The sequence below is a fragment of the Lolium rigidum genome, chromosome 6 (genome assembly GCF_022539505.1).
Source record: "Lolium rigidum isolate FL_2022 chromosome 6, APGP_CSIRO_Lrig_0.1, whole genome shotgun sequence".
Taxonomy (NCBI): domain Eukaryota; kingdom Viridiplantae; phylum Streptophyta; class Magnoliopsida; order Poales; family Poaceae; genus Lolium; species Lolium rigidum.
This window is the reverse complement of record NC_061513.1, coordinates 174,713,488-174,738,985: the sequence shown is the minus strand read 5'-3', so window position 1 is coordinate 174,738,985 and position 25,498 is coordinate 174,713,488. Positions and strand designations below refer to the sequence as shown.

Below are 25,498 nucleotides of genomic sequence, written 5' to 3'. Positions count from 1 at the left end.
TTTTAAAAACAAACTAGCCCAAGCTTTCTTTGCTACAGCTAGCCACAACCTCAAAAGCTTGGTTTCTCAAAGCATGCTCATGTCCAACAGAAATAGAGTATACTGTATAGTCAATCCCAGCTCCGGGAGTAAACAAACTAAATACAAGCTGATACACCATGTATTGAGACTTTCTTTTTCTTCTCATGTGATAAAAAAATCATGAATTCACAGCTGCTGCTTCAGATGGCAGGCACGGTTCAAATGTAACTATTTTGCTATACAAACATGTACCTAGATTTCTTCTGCTGAACATATAAGCAGCCAAACGGTCAGGGGTTAAGGTTCAGCCAAAACTTGCCCCACAAAAAATAAAGAGGATCAGCCAAAACTTTTTACAAGAAACATTCACTAAAGTAAGCACTAGCCCCTTTCTGGTTTGCCTACCCCTAGTTGTAGAATTGCCCATCATACTTCGATGGAGGCAATGGAACTACAAAATTTACATCACATCAAGCATGCATGCACTCCCATGTATGAATGCATCAAGAGCCACTCACAAGAACATATATACACAGCACATCCACGTGCGCATACAGTACACGCGCTGATACGAGCAAGAACTGTACGCCTTGACCTAATTTGCTTCTCGTTCTGATTTTGCTCTCCGCACAAACCCGGCTAGGCACAGAGGAGAATTACGTTCAGTGAGGTCAACGCTTTGTTTTCTTTGCTATGATCAAAATTCTCCTCGGCATCCATTGGGTCAGAACACTTTTGAGTTACATGTACTGAGCCAGCCATTGCTTGCACATATCAAGAACCGGCAATGCATTCGCATGTAATGCCTGTCAAAAAAGGACACAAAATTCAGGAAACAGAGCAAACTAAAGTGCAAAGGGGACAGGAGCACTGATTGCACTTTCATTGATCCAGTCATGTGGTTGTTATATGTTGTGTGTTGATTTTTAGTCCCTCGAATTTAAAGGTGACATCTGTTATATGTTGTAACTTCTCAGGATACAGTTCGGCTTGAAGACAGGTCCAAATCAAGTAACACTGGAAAGTTCAAGGCCAAAATAGACCTAATCCTGACATTAAGGGACCAAACCAGTACATTCCCATTTATTTACAGAATTGACCTCTGGTTCTAATGGACGCTTGCAAAAGAACACATATAAATTCATTTGCTCATTAGATAGAATGCATATGTAGATAACTGACCTGATGGGCAACATATTGAACATCAGCTACACTTCCACTTCGTGAGGCTATTTGGAATGCACTTTTTAGACGGCCACAAACAACGCAGGCAAGTACTTTCCTGTAAAAATTAGAAACAGTTTAGAAAGGGTCAGAGAGAGTTGTTTAGTACAGAATCATGTGCGTTTATGTCTAAGGTAACGCTTATGGACAGGCTGCCATGAGCATGCAAGAGGCACCCAATGTGCTGCTTGCTGGAGCATGTAACAGTTCTGAGGGTGTGGGTTCGTTACATGTACTTGCTATAATGACTTTTGGCGATGATTATTCTCTTCTCTTTTGCATAGACAAATGTTGCCATTATGTTGAAACACAAAGTACATGAATATTGTGCAAATGCAGTTGAGTTGAAATCCAAAAGTAAAGAGAGGGGGCGGGGGTGGGGGGTGTTGCCTGTACTTCCCATACAGCACCAATTAACATGCCCTACTTGAGGACCAAATTTCATGATAACGGCAAGAAAGCAAAAGGACATAGTCCAATCATTAATAAACAATGAATTCATAATTCAACACTTAAACTGCAATTGCTGATCACATCTAGTAAAATGTACTCCCTCCATTCACTAATATAAGATGTTTTAGTTTTTAGTACATTCATCTATTTTTTGTATGTATGTAGTCTACTTTTAGTGTGTAGATTCAACTCATTGTGGTGTGTATCTAGTTCACTTTGAAGTGTCTAAAACATCTTATATTTGTGAACAGCGGGAGTATATGAAAAAATACACCATCACAAGTACCTGTGATTGCTGATTAGCATGTCAATAAGTCGATCTGGCCTTTCCTTATGCTTGTTAGCATAGACATTTATAGCAGCACCCAGAACCTATTAAAAGCAAGTGAACAAATACATCAGACGACCATTCACCTAGATAATTCTCATAGAGTATCTCAACCAGAAAAGGTATCGTATATAGTTTTTATATATTGGGATAATGATACAGCATATCCCTTTTTCTATTGGAAAAGAAAATCTAAGCATCATCTACCCATTTTGTACTGGTAATGACTTGCTGTTCTTGTATGGCCAATGAAACATGCTCGAAGCCTCAAACATAGGAATATAACTGGATATACAGAGTGACATTTATATAGTATCACTCTGTTCCATAATATAAGACATTTTGGAAAATTGAAATAGTTTGCTAAAACGTCTTACATACATTATGGAACGGAGAGAGAACTAATGATAAGTCAGATCTCTCACACCTTGGATAAGTAGTGAACTCCATAGTCAAATAATGTCGTATGAACATTCTATATATTTATATAGCTTACAGGACATGTATGATAATGTTGTGACAAGTGTTCGAACAAGAGATGGCGATACCGATGACTTCCCTATTAAAATAGGACTACACCAAGGGTCAGCTTTGAGCCCTTATCTATTTGATTTGGTGATGGATGAGGTCACAAGGGATATACAAGGAGATATCCCAGGTGTATGCTCTTTGCGGATGATGTGGTCCTAATCGATGATAGTCGAACGGGGGTCAATAGGAAGTTAGAACTATGGAGACAAACCTTGGAATCGAAAGGTTTTAGACTTAGTAGAACTAAAACTGAGTACATGATGTGCGGTTTTAGTACTACTAGGCACGAGGAGGTTAGCCTGGATGGGCAGGTGGTGCCTCAGAAGAACACCTTTCGATACTTGGGGGTCAATCCTGCACAAGGATGGGGATATTGATGAAGATGTGAACCACCGGATCAAAGCCGGATGGATGAAGTGGCGCCAAGCTTCTGGCTTTCTTTGTGATAAGAGAGTGCCACAAAAGCTAAAAGGCAAGTTCTATAGGGCGGCGGTTCAACCCGCAATGTTGTATGGCGCTAAGCGCTGGCTGACTAAAAGGCGGCATGTTCAACAGTTAGGTGTGGCGGAGATGCGCATGTTGAGATGGATGTGTGGCCACACGAGGAAGGACCGAGTCCGGAATGATGATATACAAGATAGAGTTGGGGTAGCACCGATTGCAGAGAAGCTTGTCCAACATCGTCTAAGATGGTTTGAGCATATTCAGCGCAGGCCTCCAGAAGCTCCGGTGCATAGTGTATGGCTAAAGCGTGCTGATAATGTCAAGAGAGAACGGGGTAGACCAAACTTGACATGGGAGGAGTCCGTAAAGAGAGATGAAGGACTGGAGTATCACCAAAGAACTAGCCATGGAAAGAGCCGCGTGGAAGCTTGCTATCCATGTGCCAGATCTTATGGGTTTCACCTCTAGCCTATCCCAATTTGTTTGGGAATAAAGGCTTTGTTGGTGTTGGTGTACAGATCTAAACATTTGGATAAGATGAGAACTACATAGACAAATAATATCGCATCAACATAGTGCATATGTATATATGGCTAAATACTAGCTCAGCATCTGATCAGGTTGTAAGCAAAGCTGAAGGCTGCAAAAAAAAAACATAGTACACATCACCTGATCCCATTCATCATCTTCTATGGTTCCTCTTATGTTCTTCAAGAACTCCGTTAATTGGCCACCTTTTTTCCTCTCTGCAAGCGATGCTGCTACACCGGCATAAATACCAACAACTGAAAAAAAATGGGCAGTCAGTAATTCTGAGTATACAGATCCTATTCTCAAACATCATTCCCAAATAATCAACTTTATATCAACTCCGCAAACTTAAGAGCAAATGGAATGAAATATTAGTAACCTGGAAGATCAAACTCGTGAAGCATTCTATAAGCCAAGTCAAAATGTTTTTCAGCCAGAGTTTCAACAACCATGCACCTTCGCCTGCAAAGAATGCTAGCTTACATTAAAACAAATAAGTACATCAGGCAATAAGAAATGGATTAGTCAACTACTGGTGCAAACTAAAAGGAGAAATCATTAATGACTCCGATGCAATAGATAATAATAAATTAAAGAAGCAATAGTCACTGCAAGTGTCAATGTATAGTCGATAGCTCTTCACCGACTCTTAGAAAAGCTTAATAAACATACATTTAAAGCTAAACCATGACACAAGCAATGTGAACTGGACACATCCAGGAGACGAGTATCTTTCAGACAGCAAAATGTTAAGCTGTGTAGCCTCTTCTAAGATCAATTAAAAGAAATTTTGCCTTAAAAGGAAAAGAGAGGTACAAACCTCAGAGTTTCAGGGTCAGTTGGATTCCCAAATAGGGAGGTTTTCCACTGAGGACCATCTACACTGTTCAGGGCCTTCACTACATCCATCTACGATATCAGCATATGCAACTGGATTAGCCTATTAAGCTTTAAAATTGCAGACATCAAATTATTGCACAGCTAAAAAGTCTGCATGAATGTTGGTCTACAAATGATATCCAGCTGGATCCCAGAGAACCAGCCTCAAACATGTACACAAAAAATGATAAAAGAGAATAAGTCATCTTCGCCTGGAAATTTATCTGCTTTCACAATTTACTAACCTGATAGGAGACCCTAGTAGAAAATTTCATTATCATCTCTCTAGTTAGTTTCTCCGATGCACTCTTATTGCGCGCAGTCCGCGATACCAATTTTGTAGCCTCAATTGTTCTATCTCGTACAGATAAGGCTTCCTCAAAATGTGTCTGCATTCAGAAGAAGCTGAGCATAAGAAACACCACAGACCATTATTTATTAATTACTATCATCATGTAAAAGTACCATGTAGAATAGTTAGGCACAATCAGGTCCAAAAGAATCTCGCTGCATTTTTCTAAATTTATGCATTAACGATTAGACTTTGGCTTAAACAACATCAGTACATAAAGTAGTCAACTGTAACACTTAGAACTAGAGATATGCCATGGGAGTATTTCACTGCAAAAGAAGTTTATGCAAGTTGTTCCATGATATCCATGAACAAATTCAACATCTAATTTTCTAGAGAGCACAAATTATTTTGAACATTTTTCTATTATTAGATTCCTTTTTCACTGTCATCAGTCAGTTCTGGACCAACACATCTCCCTGGGCATTATTATTATTCTATAAATAGTAGTTTTGCATAATGTCACCTAAATCAGTGCATTACAAAGCAACCATGCTGTCAAATGATAGTAGGGTTTTTATCATTCCTGCTATGACTGATCTTAACAGTTTTTCCATTTGACTGGTCAAAATCTCAATCTTGCCACTGTTCCGTTACAACACTCCTCAGTTTTGCCATTCCATCATCTCTCTACCATTTAGGTGGGGACAGTCAGAAACACGTTCAATATGTCAAAGGTGCAGACAGTTCAATGTTTTGAATTATCGAGCTTGACAATGTTCTTTCTAACGAGGGATATCTCCAGAAATATTCATCAGTTGGCCTAAGAACTCTTCTTGTTGTTATGTGTGAATTAAGTCAGCCTGAATTTGAGGAGTGGCGGTCACCATACAAGAATGCTAGCACAATAGTACTTGGCAGGGGAAATTTACTCCACTCAGCTGCAACCAATATAGAGTGCACTTCAAGACGGGGTATCCGAAGCAATAGAATCTCTTTGGCAAGCAGGCATGATGGTTTGGATATTAACAGCACATAAGCAGGAGACTTCAGCTCAGGCAGCAGTATGCTAGGAGGCGCCAAGGCGGTGATGAGGGACAGTAGAAAAAATGAAAATAAAATAAAAACAGAAGTCAAATCTGTTATGGCGTCTACACACTTCTACTGCTAATTCAATTATGAAATGACTCATTTTAATGGAGATTTATAGCATCATTCAAGTAAATGCAAATTGAGATCGCAGAAACATGATAGTATGATACTACTGTAACGAGAACTTTAGATTGCTATGCTATGTGCACCCTCAGAATTTGCAAAGAGAAATGCATGCATCAAAGCTTGAACTGACTGCTAGCATTTCTAGACCCTCATATGACTAAATCTGTTGCCTCATATTGGAATTTTCGCCACATTAGACATGACCCAGGGTCCAAGCAGTGCTTCTTCAAGGTGGCATAACATGAAGGTTGAACCATGAGACATGGATGTTCTGCACCTAGTCACCACTTGCACTCCATCATACTAAACCACTTCACTAGTTTCCACAAAATGTGGACATATTCATGGATGTAAGTCATGCCATATCATGTGCACCTGGAAACATTCATCCAAAAATATGATCCCTGTGACCTGTACGAAAAGACAAACTTCTGGCATTTTCTCGCATTTTTTGTCTAGGTCACAAATGGTCATACTTTTTCTATGACTTTGTAGACTCACCTGTATGATTGTACCAATGATTCACTTTCTGAGGGAGGGGGAGAGGGGGGACCAAGCCAAACCGGTCAACTTGGTTTCAAAACCTTTTTGGTACTGTACAAAGAACTGCGGTTTTTATGCTTCCATTCTTTCTGGTAAAAAATCGAAAATCGATACAAACTGACTGGAAAAAATAACCAACCTCACAGACTCCCCATCAAGCCCAGCCCATCACTCGCACTCGGCGTACTGACTCCGCTTTGGTCCCCGCGCACCACCCTAACAGCCCAATTCTTTAACGCTAGCACTATCTTTGCGTTTTCGCGGAAAAAAAACTACTCACTTTGTGCTACTTTCAATATAGCTGCCTAAAAGGTTCTTTCTACTGTTATTGCCTAACTGGATCTGCCAACTGTCGTATAGCTGGTTGCTGCTCTGTGGTCATTGGTCAATAATTAATGATCAGTGGTTATTTTTTAGAAGCCTAATACTTCGAAAAACCATGATTGAGTGGTTTGTGACACTTGTCCAGAACTATTTCCCAGATGGCTCACTTTTTCAGTTGGCAGATTGCTTGCTTGTTATCATGAGCTACTAGTAGCATTTTGTGTCCAGTTCATGACTTCAAGCGCATATGTAATCATGCCAAATGATTTTCTCTAGAATAGAGACTAGAAGCCATTGCAATATTAACTTCGGTATATATGGTGGTCACAGAACCATACGGGGACACTTTGGTACTTACCGATAGTGAACTATATTGTTAATGATACCAGATCTAGCAGTGCTGCACAGAGACCAACTAGTGCATTATAACAAAAGATAAACAATGAAATCATCAATACCTTGGCATGTCCCAAATGCTTCAGAGATTCCTCTTGGGACATTGAATTCACGAATAACTGGATACAGCAAAGGCCAGAAGCAACATGGTCACCTTTTAGAGCCTGTACACCATGTTTCGTTGTAAATATTAATTGGCCCAAAAACTGACTCCAAAGGAATGATGCAAAGGAATAATTGATGACAGTACCAGAAAGCTGTAAAGATAGTTAAAGTGCCGATGTGTTTCACAATAGTTACAAATGCGAGTGAGAACAGCATTCATGTACTGAATCACAGCTGTGTCATTATAAGTCGGTGATTGAGTTACTGCCAATATTGTATCCTCCAATACCGGCATAGCGCCATATCCAAGACATAGATCACACAAGTCATCAATTGTTCCATAATCAGTTGTTAAAGGATCACTTCGTGGAACTGAAGACAAAGATGCTTCCCCTTCTACAGTTGGCTCATTGGATGGGAAAAATAGAGAGCATGCTTCCGCATAATGACCATGTCTGAACATGAAAGCAAGCATTTGTGGGCGAGCATACTGCAAGTATAAGAAAAACATTAGTTACTAAACATGAAGACAATTAAGGTGTCTACAATTACAACAGCAGTGGAACTGCAGAGTCTAGAAAGTGCAGAAAACTATAGGGCGAACCCTGTAGACCAGAATTTGAGCTATTAAGGAAACATAAGAGCACATTTGAAGGACAAATCTTACTTCTTGCAAGTAATGAATACACTCTGCATATCGAATGCTATCAAGATTGCTGCGAGGTCCATCTTCAAGATACGAGCTAGCAGATGAAATTTGGCTATCTAGAGAATCTCTGGATTGCCTGGACCTCTCAGATCGTGGGAATGTGGATGGCATATATAAAACATTAAGATAAGAATCGGCAGAAAGGGAATCATCAAAGATGGTTGCTGCACTTTTTGCTAAATGTTCATACCTGCAATACAAGTTCAGTAGCAGTTATTTTAAAACAACGTCCCAAGCAACAAATTTATTTTACTAGAAGAAAAAACACATTTCATTTAACTAAAACTAACTATGCTAGGTAACTGGCAAGTAAGTTTTCATATCAGGGGTAATACGATCAACCAGTTCTCCACCTTAAACATTAAAACAGATTAATGATACAACTCATAGAAGAACTAAGGTTAACTGCTGAGTTAATAATATGCAATTGTACTTTGCTCTGTGAAAGAATGACTTTCATTAAATGTTCCAAAAGATGTAAACCAATTGATGTTAATCCCTTACATAGAGCGGACAGAAGAAACATCAACAGGAGGACCTCCTTCAATTGTGTTAATGATATCGAGGACAACAGGAGGTGCATCGCCTTTGAACTGTTGAAGAGCTTGCCTGTGCAATAAACATGAAGGTTTATACAACAAAACGTATCACCTTGGTTAACAAGTTATATGACTAACCAAACAAACATAAAGCAAAGACTCAGTGTCCCCAAGGTCAGCTTTTGCAAACTCCTATCTGACAGTTTGCATGTATGAACTACCGATTCCTACAAAATTTCCAATGCACAATCTGATTGCAACAGTTTTAGCCATCTAATTTTGTGACAAATGGAGTATAATTAACCTACTTTTAACTGATAAAAGACGATAGCAGAAATAAATGTGTGATTTTATGTAAAAGAAGTTCCATTAACCACTGGGCTTCGCATATCCTTAGACAGTTATAATAAGAGAACATACTAGAGGGCATACCACTCCATCGGAAACCATGTAAAGCTTTAGCAACAAGTGCGAGGTCACTGTTAAATTAGAAACTTTGAAGAACTAAATAATGAGAAACAATTATTAGTTCCTCAATCCTCTATTTTTTTTTCTAAATGCAGAATTTGTGTATTTGTTTTCTTGATTTATTTTGCACCTCTAGCCGAATCTTCCCTTTCTTCTGCGGGCAGGCAATTACACGAGAAACAACAGAAAAGAGCTGTCCCTTACTTAAATTTCACGCGGGCTTGAGCGTAGTGCTCCATTCGAACTAGAGCATGCCCCCATGCAACCCACACTGGAAAAGGATCAATCTGAAAATGATCACGTCATTAAATTACCTTACCGTCACTGTTATGACAGAATATAAATTATAGAACAGAAACAAGCAGCAACATTCAGTACCTTGCACTTCTTAGAAGTATATACAGCCATGCTGTATCGCTCATCGCTGACCAGCCTATCACGCAGACTAGTTGAAGATTCTTTGTCAGCGATATCATCAAGTGATGCAATAATACCTGATCCCAGCAGGCTCTGAAGAAGCTCGGCACGCCCTAGCCACATATCTGCTTGAGCAAGAAGATCAAACAGCTCATCTTGATGTTGGCTCCCAGTGCTTGAACTGCCAGCGTCCACAGATATATCATCAGCATCTCTACTTCTTTCAGAGCCACTTGACAAATAACTACTCCCCATGAGCCTTTTTATACGATTTTTTGCATAAGATATTGCCTGATAAATCATTAATATTAATATACAAAATTATGATAATCAAAAGTGCCATACTGCTACTCATTTTTCATACCTGCACATAAGTTTCTGTCGCGTGATAAGCCCGGGCTACGTTGTCCATAGATGCATTCAAAGGCAATTGCAGGGAGCTTAATACAACCTTCATCTGACTCATACATAATTCAAGTGCACCTTTTCCAGCTACCAACTCATCGGTGCACAGTGAAAGCAATGCCTAGAAATGATTGGCAAAGAATTTACACAAATGGAAAACAGAAAGATGAAACTACTTCTTGTATGAAATTTATAAGTTAAACCATTTGTAAGATTTGCTACTAAGAAACATCGTAAAAATGCATCCATTCTTCTCACTTTATCAATATGCCTGAAAAATGAAGTATAGGACAGAGAGATTGCTAAATCATCTAGTCTGAAGAACAAGTCACATCATAGGCCACACATGGTAACGGTCCATATGGACAAGAGAACTAGTACACGAGTCAAAAAAGAACACTGAAAACATTAGCATGTATATCGGTGAGTCACTATCTTGCCCACTTTGACATCTGACAAACTAAGGAGCACAAATTCTGGATTCACTTTCAAGCACTAAAGTTATTCAATTATTTGCTGGCAATTAGGCTCGGTACTCAAGATTCACTTCAACTCTATCCTCCTGTATTAGATATCGATGAATTAGAAGCCTGGATGATTCAAAAATCCCTTCCAGTGCACAAGGCTGAAACAATACTTTACCCCACTGCTGGACAAACTACAAATTTTGTTGGAGACATATAAATGTAAAAAAGAAAGTACTAAATTCTAACTAGCTATGAAGAACGGCATTTAGGAATCAGTAATGCACAACTGAAAATGACGCCAGCAACCTATCTGAACAAACATATTCATAACACAAGTACATATTGAGTTCAAATTTGATCTTTTCATGCTTATTATCACTTCAGCTTTTTCCATAGTATCAACTGCATGAGTTGCATCAAACTAATGTTTTTCCACGCCATATGAATCTTATGACAACCAAAATGAACATCAAGGTTCAAATCAGATAAACCATATTTTCCCAAGGGAAAACATAACTGAACAAAATTAAACTAAACCATGCTAAATCATAAAAGCACAACTAAACATTGACCAAACACCAACTGAGGAATAAGTTTGCTTTTAAAGAATAATGTTAAATATAAAACCATTTTCGCAAACAATCTAATCTAAAGCCAAGTTCAATTTAGCAAAATTCGAATTCAACTGCTAAAAATAACCCATCAAGAAATATGGATAGGTTCATCATAATTCCAAGGTACCAGCTAGCAAGGCCCTTGACTCATAAGGTGGGAAAAGAGCAACTACAGACAAGTCGGAATAATGCAGGAGAAGAACTTGAAAATCAGTAGCATTCACAGAAAATTAAGCCTGATACATTGGAGAAAGTGCACAAGTGACACACCTTGAATAGTGTGATATCTGGAGAAGATTCATATCTATGGCATGCACGGGTCGTGTTATCCCTGTCAGGATCTCCAGTAAGTACCCACTCCTCAGGAGCAGAAACAAAAGGAAGTCTATCTTGTCCTTCAGACGGGTATGTAGGTGTCTGCTCCTCTTGTACAACAGGCATCGCTTCCCAAGAGGATCTATCACCCCCTGAACCTGAACTCTTCCTTTTCCGGGGAATATCTTTTGGGGGTGTTTTGGCACCACCATCGCGGGGCACCCATGAGAATGCTTTGCGTGCCTCTCTCTGAAAGTTGCCAAAACTCTGCACAAAATTTGTTTTAGCTGGTGCAGCAACCTTTTTTTGCTTTGCTCGTGACGCAGAGATGGTCAGTCGAGGTTCCCTAGTAGTAGAGTCAACATTGACGGAGATTGCTTTCTTAGCATAAGCAATAATTAACTTGTCATCCCTCAAGGATGGAAATTCTTTCAAAACCTGGATTCGCAAAGAAAATTGTCCATTAGTGCAGCAGGTTAAACATGCCAACATACGCAAAATGCAAGTATAGCAGCAGCTAAAACAAAAATTTCAAGGGATGAGAGTCAACATGCACAAAATTAGTTGAGATTTGAGAAAGAATACCGAAGAAGCAGACTCGAGTTGCTTCATCATTAATAGTACTTCCACAATTAAATGAGGATGTTCATGCAGAGAAGAGCAACGCTGTTGTGATGGCAATGGCAATAAGGAGAGAACACGAAGACCTAAGGCCCATGAATTAAGTCGAGCAATCTCAGCATCTGATAAATTCCCAACTGTGCGTTTGAGAAAAAAATGCACCTGAAATACAATTAATGAGTATTATTTTCATACTTGTCAGAAAAGCTTAGTGCAACTAACTCATGTTGTCAGATCTGGCAACATACAAGAAGCTGCTTCGAACGCAAGTCAGGTAATAACTTCATGGCGCCAATGGCAACAGGAAGAGCGTCATTCGAATCTCGTAAGGTTGACAGAAACCGTGATGCTGCGGCTGGGCCTCCACCACTAAGTGGATCGGTGGTAAGAAGTTTGACAAGCTGGCGGCCTTGCAGTTCCCTCCGCAAATCAATTGACAGAGAGGCACTTTCAGCGACTTGTAGAGCAGCAGATACAGCTCCTTTGGCAGCAAGTCTAAGTGCTAAGCCCTCTGGATCATCTTCGCAATGGATTTCGACCTAATAAGATGAACGTCAGTCTTCCAAAATGGAAAAGTTTACTATTAAGAAGTGACACATACGCATAAGGAACACAGTTGAAGCCTGTAATGTCTCAAAATCAAGAATAGTGGGAGGGAGGGTTGGCCTGAACCAATCAAAATTATATGTCAGCCATTGGCTTACCTCTTGCCATCTGGTGTAACGGTCATCAGCATTCATAATATGACCATACCGCTGTAGAGATTGCTTCATCTGTAGCACCTGTTAAAAAATGACACAAGAAAAAAATGATGGATGCCAAGAGGAACTAGGTATTAATATAATTAAGAACAATAGGCAAACCAAATTTGAGTTGAAGAGGCCTGGGAATTGGTGGTTGATTAAATGTAACAAACCAAGAAATACTAGACTAGGTCATAAATGCTAAGTTTTGAGAAGTTGAACATGTTACATCATAACATGACGCAATGGCGCACAAATTTAAGCACTCAAGAACATATGGTTTCATTTAAACATTAGGTGTCAGCACAAACCAGCAAGCTCTGCGTAGTGTTGGCTTGGATGGTGATATCTTTTAGGTGAATTCATGGCTTGACCAAGCACACAATAACAATATGACCTTTCAAGATAATGTATGAACTTCAAATGTAAATGGATGCAAGTCAAGCTACCTTACTCCGTACAGGATCATTCTCAGGCAAGTGACAGATGCACATTGTTAGAACATTAGTTGCAGCATCAAGGTCCCAACTGTGAAGGTACCTAGAAATGATCATATATACTCAGTAACTCGGTATGCATCTCTGCAGAACAAACTATTGTGATGCAGATATCCAAATGGACATGTGTCAAATATAGTAAAACTGAATGAATGCCTTAGCTATGCCAAACAAAAGGCTTATCGTGCTAATAAAAGGTTGAACTGAAATTGCTTGACGTACTTCAGAGCAAGCCGAGCTGCAAGGCTTTTGTCCCTCAGTCTCAAGCAGTACTGCCAAGTATTATTCCCCAAATTACGGGATCCATATGAGCGGAATTGTCCTGTGCCTAGACTTACTTCTTCACTTTGATCAATCAGCAATTGAAGCAATTTATCAGAAGCTCCATTGCGCAAACAGCGGTCAGAGACAGCAAGAGCATCAGTTAGTTTTCCTTCATTAATTAGCCTGCAAGGACAAAGCAAATACAATTATAACAATAGTAGGTCAGTGGCAATGGCCAAGTGCAAGCGAGAAACTCTGAGTGTATGTAGAATTGTAGAGCAAAAAGCATGGTAGACAAAAGTTGTAAGATCCTACTACCTCTCAACAGCTTTCTCATATGGTCCTTCATTCTCCCAGTCAAATGAAATAAAAGCTGTTGGCTCTAGTTTAGCATCATCATGTTCAGGAGATTCTAGTGTACTTGAAGCGGCATTGCCATTTATGGCAACATCTTCAAGCTCTGATTCAGCATCGCTGTCAGGTTCACGAGCTCGCTTGATAGAAAATTTTCCTTTGGATTGATGCACTGCAACTTCATTTTCAGTTTTAACTGCCACGGCAGACTCAGACACCCGATGAAGATTAGACTGCATCTGTATCCACCGGTTCAAGGTTGGATATCTGCAAATAACTTAGATAATAAAAAAACTAAAGTTGGTTGGTGCATGATTGCATGAAAAGACCATTCATTACCTCTCTGATTGCTCAAGAGCAAATTCATAGAATGACCTCTCAACTTCAGTTGCTTGCATTGCATCTTTCACGTAAGTAGGACATGATTCATTGTCACTAGATAGGATGCTGCTTCCAAAAACACATGCCAAAACTGCTCGTACTGATGATAACTGGGCCAAATGCTTCACTAAATTTAGCTGGAGAGGGTAGAGGGGGTCCTGACGAGAAGACAATGATGAATCATGTGGAACTGCTGATCTATTTCCCGAAGTAGTATTTGAAAGGGTGGTTAAAATGGGAATGCATGCCCATCCTTGTCCTGTTCGTGGAGGAAGAACTGGTGGTACACAAGCTGATATTATCTCGTGCACAAAATCGACGCCCATGGTGTCAGCTACTTTCGCAGCTGCGTCAGTGCTTCCATGCTCAAAAACTAAACGAGTTAAAAGCTGCATGACAGACAATCATCATATGAGTCCTGAGTAATTTCGGAATCAGTATGGAAAAAAATAAGAAGATCGAACATACAAGTGAAAAAAATCAGAGACCTAACAGTGATAAAACGCAACAACCACTACATATAGGGATGAAAATGGAGCGGAAAAGGACGGGGAACTGACTGGTGCCACGTCTGTTTTCATTTTTTTTTTGCGAAAGCGGAAACGAATACAGAAACCCCGGAAACAGATATGGACCGAATATGGTGCGGACATGGACACAACGCGGATGATTACCGGAACCAAGAGACGTTGAATCATGCAGAAAAACTAAACCAATTCAAGTAAGTCGACAAGCTTGTTTCCCAGCCCAAGCAGGATTGCTCGGTGTAATGGGGAGTAGGGGATGAGTTGCTTAGGCAGTTCAGTTTGAGGTCACATATTGTGCCTGCTAGATTGGCCATGCAGAACGACCATAAAAGGGAAATTCCGCATTAGTCGGAAACGGAAATTCCACTTCCGTGCCTGTTCCGCCAGAAAACGCAGTTCCGTTTCCCTTTCCACTTCCGCCAAAAAAAAAATCTGTTTCCGTTTCCGTTTCACGGAGAAGTCGGAAAGTTTCCGCTCCATTTTCATCCCTAACTGCATATGATCCAAGGCCCTGAAGCACCTTCTTCCAGTTAAGAAGCTCCTTCTCTCCAGCCATACAACATATCCTGGATGTTTCTTAATTACACCATGCAGCCAGGGTTTTTATAAGACTATTAGTGCTGTCCAAGAAATTGTCGCATTCAGCAGAGCTGGCCATTGTCAAGATAGACTAACATGTGTGCTCTAAGTATTTAACCACATACACAAAAAATCCCAGTGATACCTAACTAATATCACTCTGTTTCATAATATATGCCGTTTTGGCAAACCAAAATAGTTTGCCAAAACGGCTTACATTATGGAACAGAGGTAGTATTTATTTAGTTTGTTCAAACATGAGGCTCAACGGTTCACTGCGGCCAAAGATGTCCCAGTAAACATAGGAACTCATAACCATGGACTGCCATAACAACTCAGATGTGTTTGCCATAACTAAAATTACTGCACTATCGCAAAGATCACCAGGTGAGAAAATTTCATAAATCGCATTGTGACCCTGGACCCTACATGTTATCCTCATGTTGGATGGATATTACAGCATATAGCTCCTTGCAACAGAATCAAGCTAATTTAAATAGGTAATCAGGGAGCACCATATGATCTAGTGGCAAGGTAACAGACAAGATTGTGGTTGCTGAGCACTTGGGTGCCAGTCCTCACTCTTCCTTAAATCAAAAGTAGGTAGTTCGTCCTACTTATTTTCACTCCCTAACAATAGGGGAATGAGTTACGAGAGTGTAGTATTAGGTTAACTGAATTAAATAAATCTCTAGGTGGAGTGAATCTCCTAAAGTAGAGCTTAATTATAAGTTTACAACCGGCACTCTGTTCCAAACAGAAGTAGTAAATGTCATTCTAAAGAGGACAAGTGCTAAGGACTTTCATGTCAAATTTTCAGTAGTTCACTAATGTAACACCTTTTAGATATCTCAATATGGATTAGATACAGACCAAAATCAGTGAGCCTACACACTAAAACGCGTCTAGATACATGCATTTTTTTAAAAATCTAATAAGTCTTATAATAGTGAAGAGAGGTAGTACATATTTGAGCTGACTTGTTAAGGATCTTACATCTTTTGGCCGTTCGTACACCAATGAGAAGTAGTTGAAATCATGAGTAGTGTCAGCTCCATCAACTATGTCACCAATGGTTGCGACATATATTATGAAGTTTGATAAATATGTCGATGGCTTGGTAGATACAGGACCCAAGTATCTATTTGTGGAACCTTTGTGTTCTGGACTGCTTTCATGAACACTTGAAGCTGTTGGGTCAGTCCTTGATGCTTGTTTCAGGATTCTTAGTCCATGACCAAGGACTACACCTTTTTCAGACATCAGAACATCTTTCTTTTCAAACTTTATACCTTCTTTCGAGTAAGTTTTATCTGAATCCTCATCAACAATAGCTCTTGCAACATTATGAAGCTTACCTGAAACACAAGTGTTCAGAAGTGCCTCTAGAACATTCTGGCAACAACAATTTACAGTTCAAATGAATAAACTAGGCATTACCATTTAAGAATTGCCGCTTTCCTTTGAAGGCATCATCAATCATCTGATGCAGGAGTCCAAGTGGACGTTGCTTTTGTCCAACTCTGCTAGATTCAGTTGACAAAGAGGCACTCACTTCGGTAAAAACTACTTGAAGATATGGATGACCTTCCTATATGAGACCAAAAAGTATGCCACTCTTGGTATTAAAAAAAATACATAGTTGTTTTTCTTAGTTACATGGAGCAGTAGAAACATGATAATCACACATTTCTTAGTTACATATTTGCATTATCCTATTAAACATGCAAAGAACTGAAAGAGGCCTTCCGTACACATCCACCAGTGCCGATATTGTAAGTCAAAATTTGTAAATACTAAGCTCCGGGAAATAAACGATGGTAAACAAGGGGAAGAAGTTCTATAGTAAAATGATCTGTGCATGCTTTACATGGGCACAAGCAAAATAAGAACTCACCAGATCCAAGATGCCACTCAGGCGCTGAAGGATGCGCTTGATTACTGATATGATAGCAACTTCTTGAATCTGATCCCAATAGGTCGGGCCTATTTTTGGAGAGCTTCCAGGAAATATTTCAGATAACAAGCTTGTGGCCTGTACGTGAGAAGAAGAAAATGTCATCTTGCATATTTTCTTTGCAAAATTGACAGTTCACGCACACTCTATATTAATAGCAATAAGTTGTGAAGTTGAACTTGGCTACCTTGAACACCTAGAACTTACATAGATGGCATAAACATTTGTGGTAGCAAGAATTCAGGTACCAAATAAAAAAGACAAAACATGGAGACAGACAAAGAATGTTCTAGCCAGTCACCAGGCGGATCGAGAAAACGGGCCATATGACATCAAAGCTGGTGGCTAGGAATGTGGGTCACAGGGGGCAGTGTTCTTACTGGCGCAAGTTCACAATGCAGGAAGTGACTCAATCTGGGCCGTAACCCACAAAAATTTGAACTCAGAAGACCGCTACGCAACCAAAACAAGGAAAAACAACAAGAGAGCCTATCGTTCCACTAAAAATATTTCCGGAAAGCTTCCCAAAAATTTCTCAGTGGTGAACCATCTCTCCACTAGAAATTCTACAACGGAAGGGAGCGAAGATATATGCACGAAAAAATAGATACTGTGCTAAAAGCGTGAGTCTTGAAGATGTAGGAATGCATAACCGTCAATGCTTACCTCATCAAGAAGAAATCGACACATATCTCCTGACCTAGCAGAAGTTGCAGCGACATCAATGCAAAGCAGAATCTGAAAGTTCAGATTTATTGTCAGGTCAAATACCACGAATGAATATCATTAACATCCAATGCAGATCATGATAAGAAATCCTCACTGTAGTTAGAGGACCAAGCTGAGCACGGAATGACAAAATATCTGATTCATGTGCAACACTTGTGTTGTCCGTGGCACGATTTACAGCATCCTCGACCTGGAGAAAACCAAAAGCATTTGCTTAGCTTCAGGCAATAAAACAAGGAAAATAACTGAACAAGTATTATGACACAAATTGAAAATATTTTATAATATCAAGCATCATTTGATTGTTCTGATGAAAGCAAAAAATGAGGCGAAGGTGCTGCACACAACCATTTTGTCATTTTCCCTTCGATCGTGGCACTATCAAGTATTCACCCCAGGGAGATTGATTACAGATCACAAGATTGTATATCTGCCACTCCAAATTTGCCAATTATTACAGTGCAAAATAGTTTAATATGCACTTGTCTGGTTAAAGAAGAAGTGACATCCTAGAACGTGTGCAGTCAAACATTTAAGTTGGTCATTATATATATCAACAGAAAGTCGAAGTCACTACTTTATTATGAACTGGAGGTAGTATAAGGCACTTCAAAATAAATAAATAAAGCTTCTGCCACTTCCACACTTTCAATTCCCTGACTGCAGGTAGTATATGGCACTTCAATTTTCAAAATCATAGACTTCAGTCACTTCCACACTTTCCTGCTGAGAGAGAGAGAGATCATAGGGAAGTGTACATTCTATGTGCTAAGGGCTAATGTGCAAGGATAATAAGGGGATCAAGCCATACGCAAGAAATAGCATACCAATGCTCTTCTGTATGCACCAGCTACCCACTCGGCTAATTCAAGAGAAGCTTTATCCTCGGCAGGCAACGAAAATCGTTGTACAGCTTCCTCTCCTATACCATAATTTGCCCTTTGCATGCATCTGTGAAGAAATTCAATGACAAACTCATCATCAGACTATGTGCTAGAGAGAGAGAGAGAGAGAGAGTTTGCTAGAAGTGTCAATGCATGTTATTACATTAGATCCCTCGCCATCTCTTTCTCCTTCTCCCTCTCTTCTCTTGAGAGAGAGAAAAAGAGAAAAATAACTACAGAAGCTTCATGAGAAAGCAGAGAAAATAACTAGCAACATTTACCACCATGCGACTTTAATTTAGAGGATAAAGATGTAATAAGATACTAATGTACATGCATAGATACTTCTAGCAAAAACTAGGCATACAATTATGTTGGGTAATGAGCCAAGATTAATGCCTGGTCTTTAGGATGCATAACCAAGTGGGCAGGGTGAAATAAAGCAAGAAACCAATGTGCCATGTGTATAGAGATAGACAAACTCACACGTTCAATAATTTAGAAGGAGCCGCACGTAAAACAACTAAGGCCTCCTTCCAACTCCATTGTCGTCCAGACAGAGGTGGGAGGCGTTGTAGAACAGATAGACGCCAATCCATGTCTTCAATGGAATGTCTAGCGTGTTTGAGTCTCCACTCTAATGCTTGCCTGCCAGCAGGTGACAGACCAGTACTTGACAGCTGATCTATATCAGGGCCTTTTAATAGGACATTTTGACGAAGTATGTCAAGTAGAAGCCCAACAAAAGATATCACCATGTTCTTCCCTTCAGGTTCAGTATTACTATCACAGTCTGAATGGACAGCTTGCGGCAACTTGATACTGTCGTCCATATGTAATAATGATAGTACAATGCTGCCCATGAAAATCTGCAAAGAGGGTAGCCAAATGAAAGCTTAACTGCGTAAGGAATTGACGGCTCTGAAGATTTCAAGAGTCAAGACTAGCATTCTAGCACGAGTCCAGATAATATCAATATGATAAAGAACTGCCAACCTTTCGTGGAATGCTTTTGATAGCATCCATAAAATTTTGCATCTCCTTCAAATATGACAGAGCTATGTGATAATGGTGCTCATTCCCATCACCACACTTTTCCATCTCTCCTAAAGCAAGGGCAACTGACTGAAGAGCATATCGCATGTGCATCAGCTCGATGTCATGCATCCTGTCATAGGTACAAGAAGGCTACATGAAACAAACTGCTCATGAGAAAATAATGTCAATTCATCAGAATGATAAGTAGACACCAAGAATTTTCTTGTGTATTTTGGTATAGTAGTGTTAAGAAATCTTCTAACAAGGCTAAGGCATCAGCAAAGTAGCATAAGGAAGCTAAGGAATACCCAGGCCAGAAATTAAAGAAGACAAGACCCTATGCAGCAGGAAGCATTAATTAAGCATAGAAGTTAAGAATACAACATAGCAGTTAAAAAAGTGATGCCATCGATGGCTGTGAAGGACACTTTCACAAGCCTCATCAAGCAATGCAACTGCAAGAACACTCTGAAAGCCTGGAGCTTGGCTGGGATAGAGAGATAAGCAGTTTTCAGTTGTAAAAGTGTTTGGTTCGAGTGGTCGCTTGTTTTCTCATGTTTTGTGTAGTGTGTTTTTGTTGTAGTTTTGTTAGAACTTGTTGTCGGTCATTCCCCTCAGGGTGTAAGACCTTTTTCTATCTTAACCCATATATACATGCAGCCATCATGCATGCTTTCAAAAAAAAAGATGGTTGTGACCTCTTCGAAGCTGCAGTTGCCGAAGAGAGTGGTTGCATACCAACAAGCTCGATTGCATCTTGAAACTTTATTCCTGGGACTACATCAAACAGCACCTGCAAGTAAAAAAAAGAATATCCGAAGAGAATCAAGCTATCAAAAAGAAAAGAAAATCTTACTTTTGCACACAAAATGAGACACAAAAAAGCATATATTAGAGAACTGTAAGAGGTGCAGAGGACTGATAAAAATATAGCCACATGTAGCATAGAGAAATGAGACCACGAAGTTCAGATATAAAAGAACTCACTCTCATGGGAGTCTGAACAGCTAACCGCTCAAGTATCATGTTCTCAACAAAAGGATCTAATATTTCTGCATTAACAACTGAATCTTGCTCTTGTTGGGAGAACAACAACGAATTCCTCAAATTCCAGGGGTGCCCAGAATTCACACTGGAAACGAAACATGCTAGATCCAGATGAAAGCATAAAAGATCACACAAGTACTCCTCGCATGATGTCTGCAAATGGGGAAGTCAAAATCATTCACCCTTTTTGCTAAACAGTACCACGGAAGCAAGATGATACAAGAGCAAAGAAAGTACCTCATCTGTCTGCATACGATAATGTGAATATTCTTCTAGTCGTAGAGCTTGGGATTTGCTTGTCCAGAACAACTGCATTAGCTTTCTCCGCAGTGCTGTCTTACCCTTCAGGATATCCCAACCCAAAACAGCAACCAATGGCTGCAGAAGGGGAAATAAAGAAACAACCTGCAGAAAGCGAGTTGCCAGAAAATATTAGTGTGGCAGAAAACTAGCAGAATTTGTTCTGAGGTGCTCATAACATATCCAAAAATAAATTATTGGCAGTATCCCATCGAAAAATGATGACATACATTAACAGCTTCTTGAAGTTGTTCTCTCTTGATTAATGATAGAGCAGTTTCCATAACAACTTCGAGGACATGTTTTCCAGAGAGTCGGGAATAATGGTACAAATCTTTCTTGCAGGATATGATAGCTTCAGTCAAAATGGTGTCATCTGAATCAGCATCCCTATCCAACCACAATGTTTCCAGAAACTTTTTGAAAGGAACAGGCATCCAATGAGCATCAGAGACACTGTGATCTTCAAATTCTTCAGAAAGAATGTCATCCAGGACAGTCTGGTAATAGTAAAAAAATATTAGCACCAGATACCACCATCTAAAACCAAATATGTATGATACATTAATGCTAAGTACTTTCAACATGTTAGGGTATCCACATCATTGACACCAAAGATCGGACAGTAGAAGTTAAAGCAAAAAAAAAAAAAAAAAACTTAGCGCCAGTGCTGCTTCTTATTTCTCCGAAAATTATTTTCGAAATAATCAAATCTGAAGTATTAAGCATCACCTTGGCGTCTATATAAGTGGTGCAAGGCAGGTGGTATAACCTACAATTGTTATTACAGAGAGGGTTGATGTGTCCACCTTAGCACCTATATTAAGTGATAAAGAGATGTGGATGCTATTAGGCAGAATGGAGAAGGAAGTAGCCTGGGAAGGTACAATGGGGCAGTCGCTAAAGCACAAAATAATCGCAACAGAGGGAAATAAGCTCAGAATATGGGATTCAGAGTGTTAAGTGGCCCAGAGTTTCTGTGCACCACAAAAGTAAGTCAAATCTCCCCTGTTGTAGGCTACATGTTGTCAACATGGAAGGACAATCTGGTCGAAATTGAAAATGCAGCTAATTTCATATTAAACTACTTCAACAGAAGAACCATGCCAGTAAAAAATGACAATTTTGGAATTACCTGAACTAGTTGAACAAGCTGGGGACTGCTAGATTGAAGAGCTGCTCCATAAATTTTAATAATTCTATTACGTGATTCAAACCATGTTCCACAATAATTTGATGCTTTCTCCCAGCCCTTTTTGACAAGATCTCCTACGACAACCCTGTACGAAGAAATCATATTCAAAGTTTGTCGAACATTTGAGCATAACCAGATCTATCACCAAACAGAATGTGACGGGGAACTGAGACCAACAGCTAATCACATGAACATGTTGATCGAAACTACAAACACGAATATGGTGATGCCACATTGAAAAATCGACAACTTTGCTCTGCATAACACCTGGTGGCAAGCACTTCACTAAACACCGCAATACTATGTCATGTTACTTCCAAGGTTTATATTATACTTGTGCCCATTGAACTGACTTATTGTAATCAAGAATGTTTAAGAATAATACCTGTAAATTGCAAATTTCAGTAAAAACATAGATTGCAACCAGAGTAGAGGGCCTCACTGTTTTGATCGAAATATTAATATGGAATGGAACTGGTACTAAGGAGCGTCCATGACATACACATGGACCTTGACTGAAGGATGTGTTGTTTAGCTCGATGGTTTCATTGAACTCCTAAAAATAATAACCAAGGGTGTTGACGCTATAAATACAGATTGTATCTAATAAATCTACAACTGACCCCACCATGTCCCACATGTGTTGAGAACTTGAGATGCACATTAATTCCCAGCTTGCAAACTTGGCACCTTCATGGCTGGATTCATATTTCGAATTTAACAAAGGGCGCTGATATAGAACTTACTTATAACTGTCCTCATCTACGCCATTGTCCAAGCAAAGGAAACGGAGATGCCCTGTAGCACTTTCAAAATCACCAGCCACGACAAGCGCCTTCATGGCGTCCAAGTGAGCGAGCTGCACGCTACGTCGAAGCCACATAAGCACATTTGCACCGGAACCCCCGTCCAATCCAATCTGCCTGGAAACGCCCGCACACAGCGCATCAAACAGCTCGGCATTATCGAGGATCACTCCCCACAGCCCCCTCAGATCCTCCTCGGAGAGAGGGACCTCCTCGGAGAGCGGGACCTCCTCGACGCTGACGGTCGCTTCCCTGTAGCTCTCAACCTCGCGCTTCAGCCTCGCCACCCCCAAATCCAGCAGCCTAGCGAGCGTCCCCCGGGCCTCGTCGCCGGTGGCGGGATCATCGGAGACGGGCTGGAGAAGGAGGAGAAACTCGGCCTTGATGCGGAGCGCCTCGGGGTTGGGGGTGGAGGGGAGGGCAGCGAGCTCGAGCGCGGCGAGCCAGGCGAGGTGGGAGGGGGAGGGGCAGGCGGGGGACGCCGACCAGAGCACGCCGGGGACGCGCCCCCCGGAGGCGACGACCGCGCGGAGGAAATCCGCGGCGAGATCGGGGTCGGCGCGGCGGCGGAGGCTGAGTAGAGCCGCGCGCAGGGGCTCGAACTGCGCGAGGAAGAGGTGGTTCGCGGCCACGCGGGCGAGGAGGGCGGCCTCCCTCTCCGACGCCGCCATGGCGAAACTCGGTGTGCGAAATTAGGGGCCAGGGATCACGAGCTGGCGGTGAGCATGGCGCGGCGTGCGGGAATTGGAGCGCGGCGCGGGGGTGCGTGGGAGTTCAGTTTTGAGAAGGGTTTGCTGATGTTGCGGTTTGGGGGAGGAAGGAGGAAGAAGATGACGAGAGCAGCAGCGCAAAGGGGAAAAGAAAACAAAATCTTTTCGGTGAGGCCGGATGAACGGATGGATGTGACTCGAACTGATATTGATATTGGATGTGGCGACTGGTACAGGAGCTATTGGACAATATTCGTCTGATTTCTAACATCAGAATACCTTCGTGTCAGAAAAGTATACTGTACTTATATGAAAAAAGCTTCATCCACTACAAAACCTACAATTTCTTCATTGTTGTTTCTACATGTAACGCAAAAAATGTAGTTTTCAATGCTACAAGATTCAACAAACCAAAACATTGTAGTTCTGCTTTTTTCGGACAAGGTGTTTTGGCTCATAGGTGTAGATACATTTATTAGAAAAAGTAAAATTAAATTTATTTTAAAATTTTGAAAAAAAATCGAATAAAATCTCTCATCGTGCATCCAAACATCCTATGTTATCTCATGAAAGTTTTGCGCGGAAAAATATTTTATGTGGCATGTGTAAAAAATACAAATAAATGTCTTGTAAAAACATTTTTGTAGCATGAGAAATTGTCTTTTTTGCACAGGCCATAGAAAATAATATTTTTTCGCGACACTTTGTATGCAATCATAGAATATGTAGAAGTACACCCCGAATTTATTTTCGAAAATTTTAGACATTTTGAAATATGTTTTTTCTAGTAATAGATGCATCTACGCCTATAAGCCAAATTGGATTTCCGTGTTTTTTTTTATGTAGTACATGTGTATTGAGAGTCCTATGGATCAATAAGCTCTTAGTATTCTCGGTTGTTTCTTGTAACATTAAGAAAATATTTCTTACAAAATCGATAATAATCAATTTATGTCTACTGAAAAAGTATCTTTGTATAGCAGCTACACGACATACTAGAACATGGCGTGTGTTCCCCCGTCTACCATGATAAATTCATGATAAAATGGCAATCTTCAAGAACCATCATGGATTGTTATAGATGTACTAAAACGGAGATGTTATTAGCTATGTGACATAAATAGTAAACGCATCTTTGCTAGATGCAATCTAGGGATGAAAATGGAAAGAAGAACATGTCTCGTGACAGGATGTGGGTGTTGTAGTTTGCAACGGCATGTCCTTAAAACTTAGTTCAATACTATATGTTTAATTACTTAAATCAAAATTTGTGAAATCCACTTACTTGGGGAGTATTAGCAATGTGTGCTTAGGATACCATGTGTGTTTTGATATTTGGACATGTTTCCCATATGAATGCTGCGCATTAGCATTTGTGCATGATTTATTTCTCATAACTATGGCACCATTGTTGGAAATAGAGATTAGAGCATCTCCACCGGGCCTCCACATAGCCCTCCCAATAGCACTTTGGGGTCTTAGAGAGAGAAAGTGTCCACACCGGCGGTCCCAATAAAGCGCCGGTCACTTTGAGACCCCAATAAAAGTGTCGGCACGTCCGTAGCAATCCCTTCGCGAAGGGAGCCGATTGGGAGCGTCGGCGTCCAATTTATGTTGAAAAGTTGCATGTGACCCACTTGCAT

The 25,498-nt window shown here is 40.3% G+C and overlaps 1 protein-coding gene across 1 annotated transcript; it reads right to left on the bottom strand.

Annotated features, from left to right (window-relative positions):
- Nucleotides 1–163: 163 nt before the first annotated feature.
- LOC124659770 lies at nucleotides 164–23,831 on the bottom strand. Its single transcript, XM_047197586.1, has 36 exons — nucleotides 23,086–23,831; nucleotides 22,280–22,424; nucleotides 21,375–21,644; nucleotides 21,082–21,249; nucleotides 20,785–20,997; nucleotides 20,496–20,590; nucleotides 19,756–19,927; nucleotides 19,246–19,628; nucleotides 18,703–18,826; nucleotides 17,970–18,065; nucleotides 17,813–17,884; nucleotides 17,087–17,224; nucleotides 16,630–16,780; nucleotides 16,186–16,547; nucleotides 14,042–14,472; nucleotides 13,667–13,969; nucleotides 13,307–13,531; nucleotides 13,037–13,127; nucleotides 12,549–12,626; nucleotides 12,093–12,383; nucleotides 11,809–12,006; nucleotides 11,179–11,661; nucleotides 9,787–9,948; nucleotides 9,384–9,713; nucleotides 9,210–9,292; nucleotides 8,503–8,607; nucleotides 7,957–8,188; nucleotides 7,435–7,779; nucleotides 7,247–7,348; nucleotides 4,657–4,800; nucleotides 4,353–4,441; nucleotides 3,912–3,994; nucleotides 3,671–3,786; nucleotides 1,985–2,070; nucleotides 1,204–1,303; nucleotides 164–827 (listed from the first exon to the last, which is right to left on the bottom strand). Exons 1-36 carry the CDS (start codon nucleotides 23,814–23,816, stop codon nucleotides 762–764), a joined length of 7,263 nt encoding a protein of 2,420 aa, XP_047053542.1. The 5' UTR covers nucleotides 23,817–23,831; the 3' UTR covers nucleotides 164–761.
- Between the last annotated feature and the right edge of the window lie 1,667 nt (nucleotides 23,832–25,498).

What these genes read in the sequence shown, in the direction of transcription:
- LOC124659770 (XM_047197586.1), bottom strand. Translation starts at nt 23,816, where the DNA reads ATGGCGGCGTCGGAGAGGGAGGCCGCCCTCCTCGCCCGCGTGGCCGCG. An exon ending in TGAGTGGCATCTTGGATCTG is followed by an intron (nt 16,781 to 17,086) that starts GTGAGTTCTTAT and finishes GGTCTCATATAG; the next exon opens with GAAGGTCATCCATATCTTCA. An exon ending in TTCAATATGTTGCCCATCAG is followed by an intron (nt 828 to 1,203) that starts GTCAGTTATCTA and finishes CTTTTTTGACAG; the next exon opens with GCATTACATGCGAATGCATT.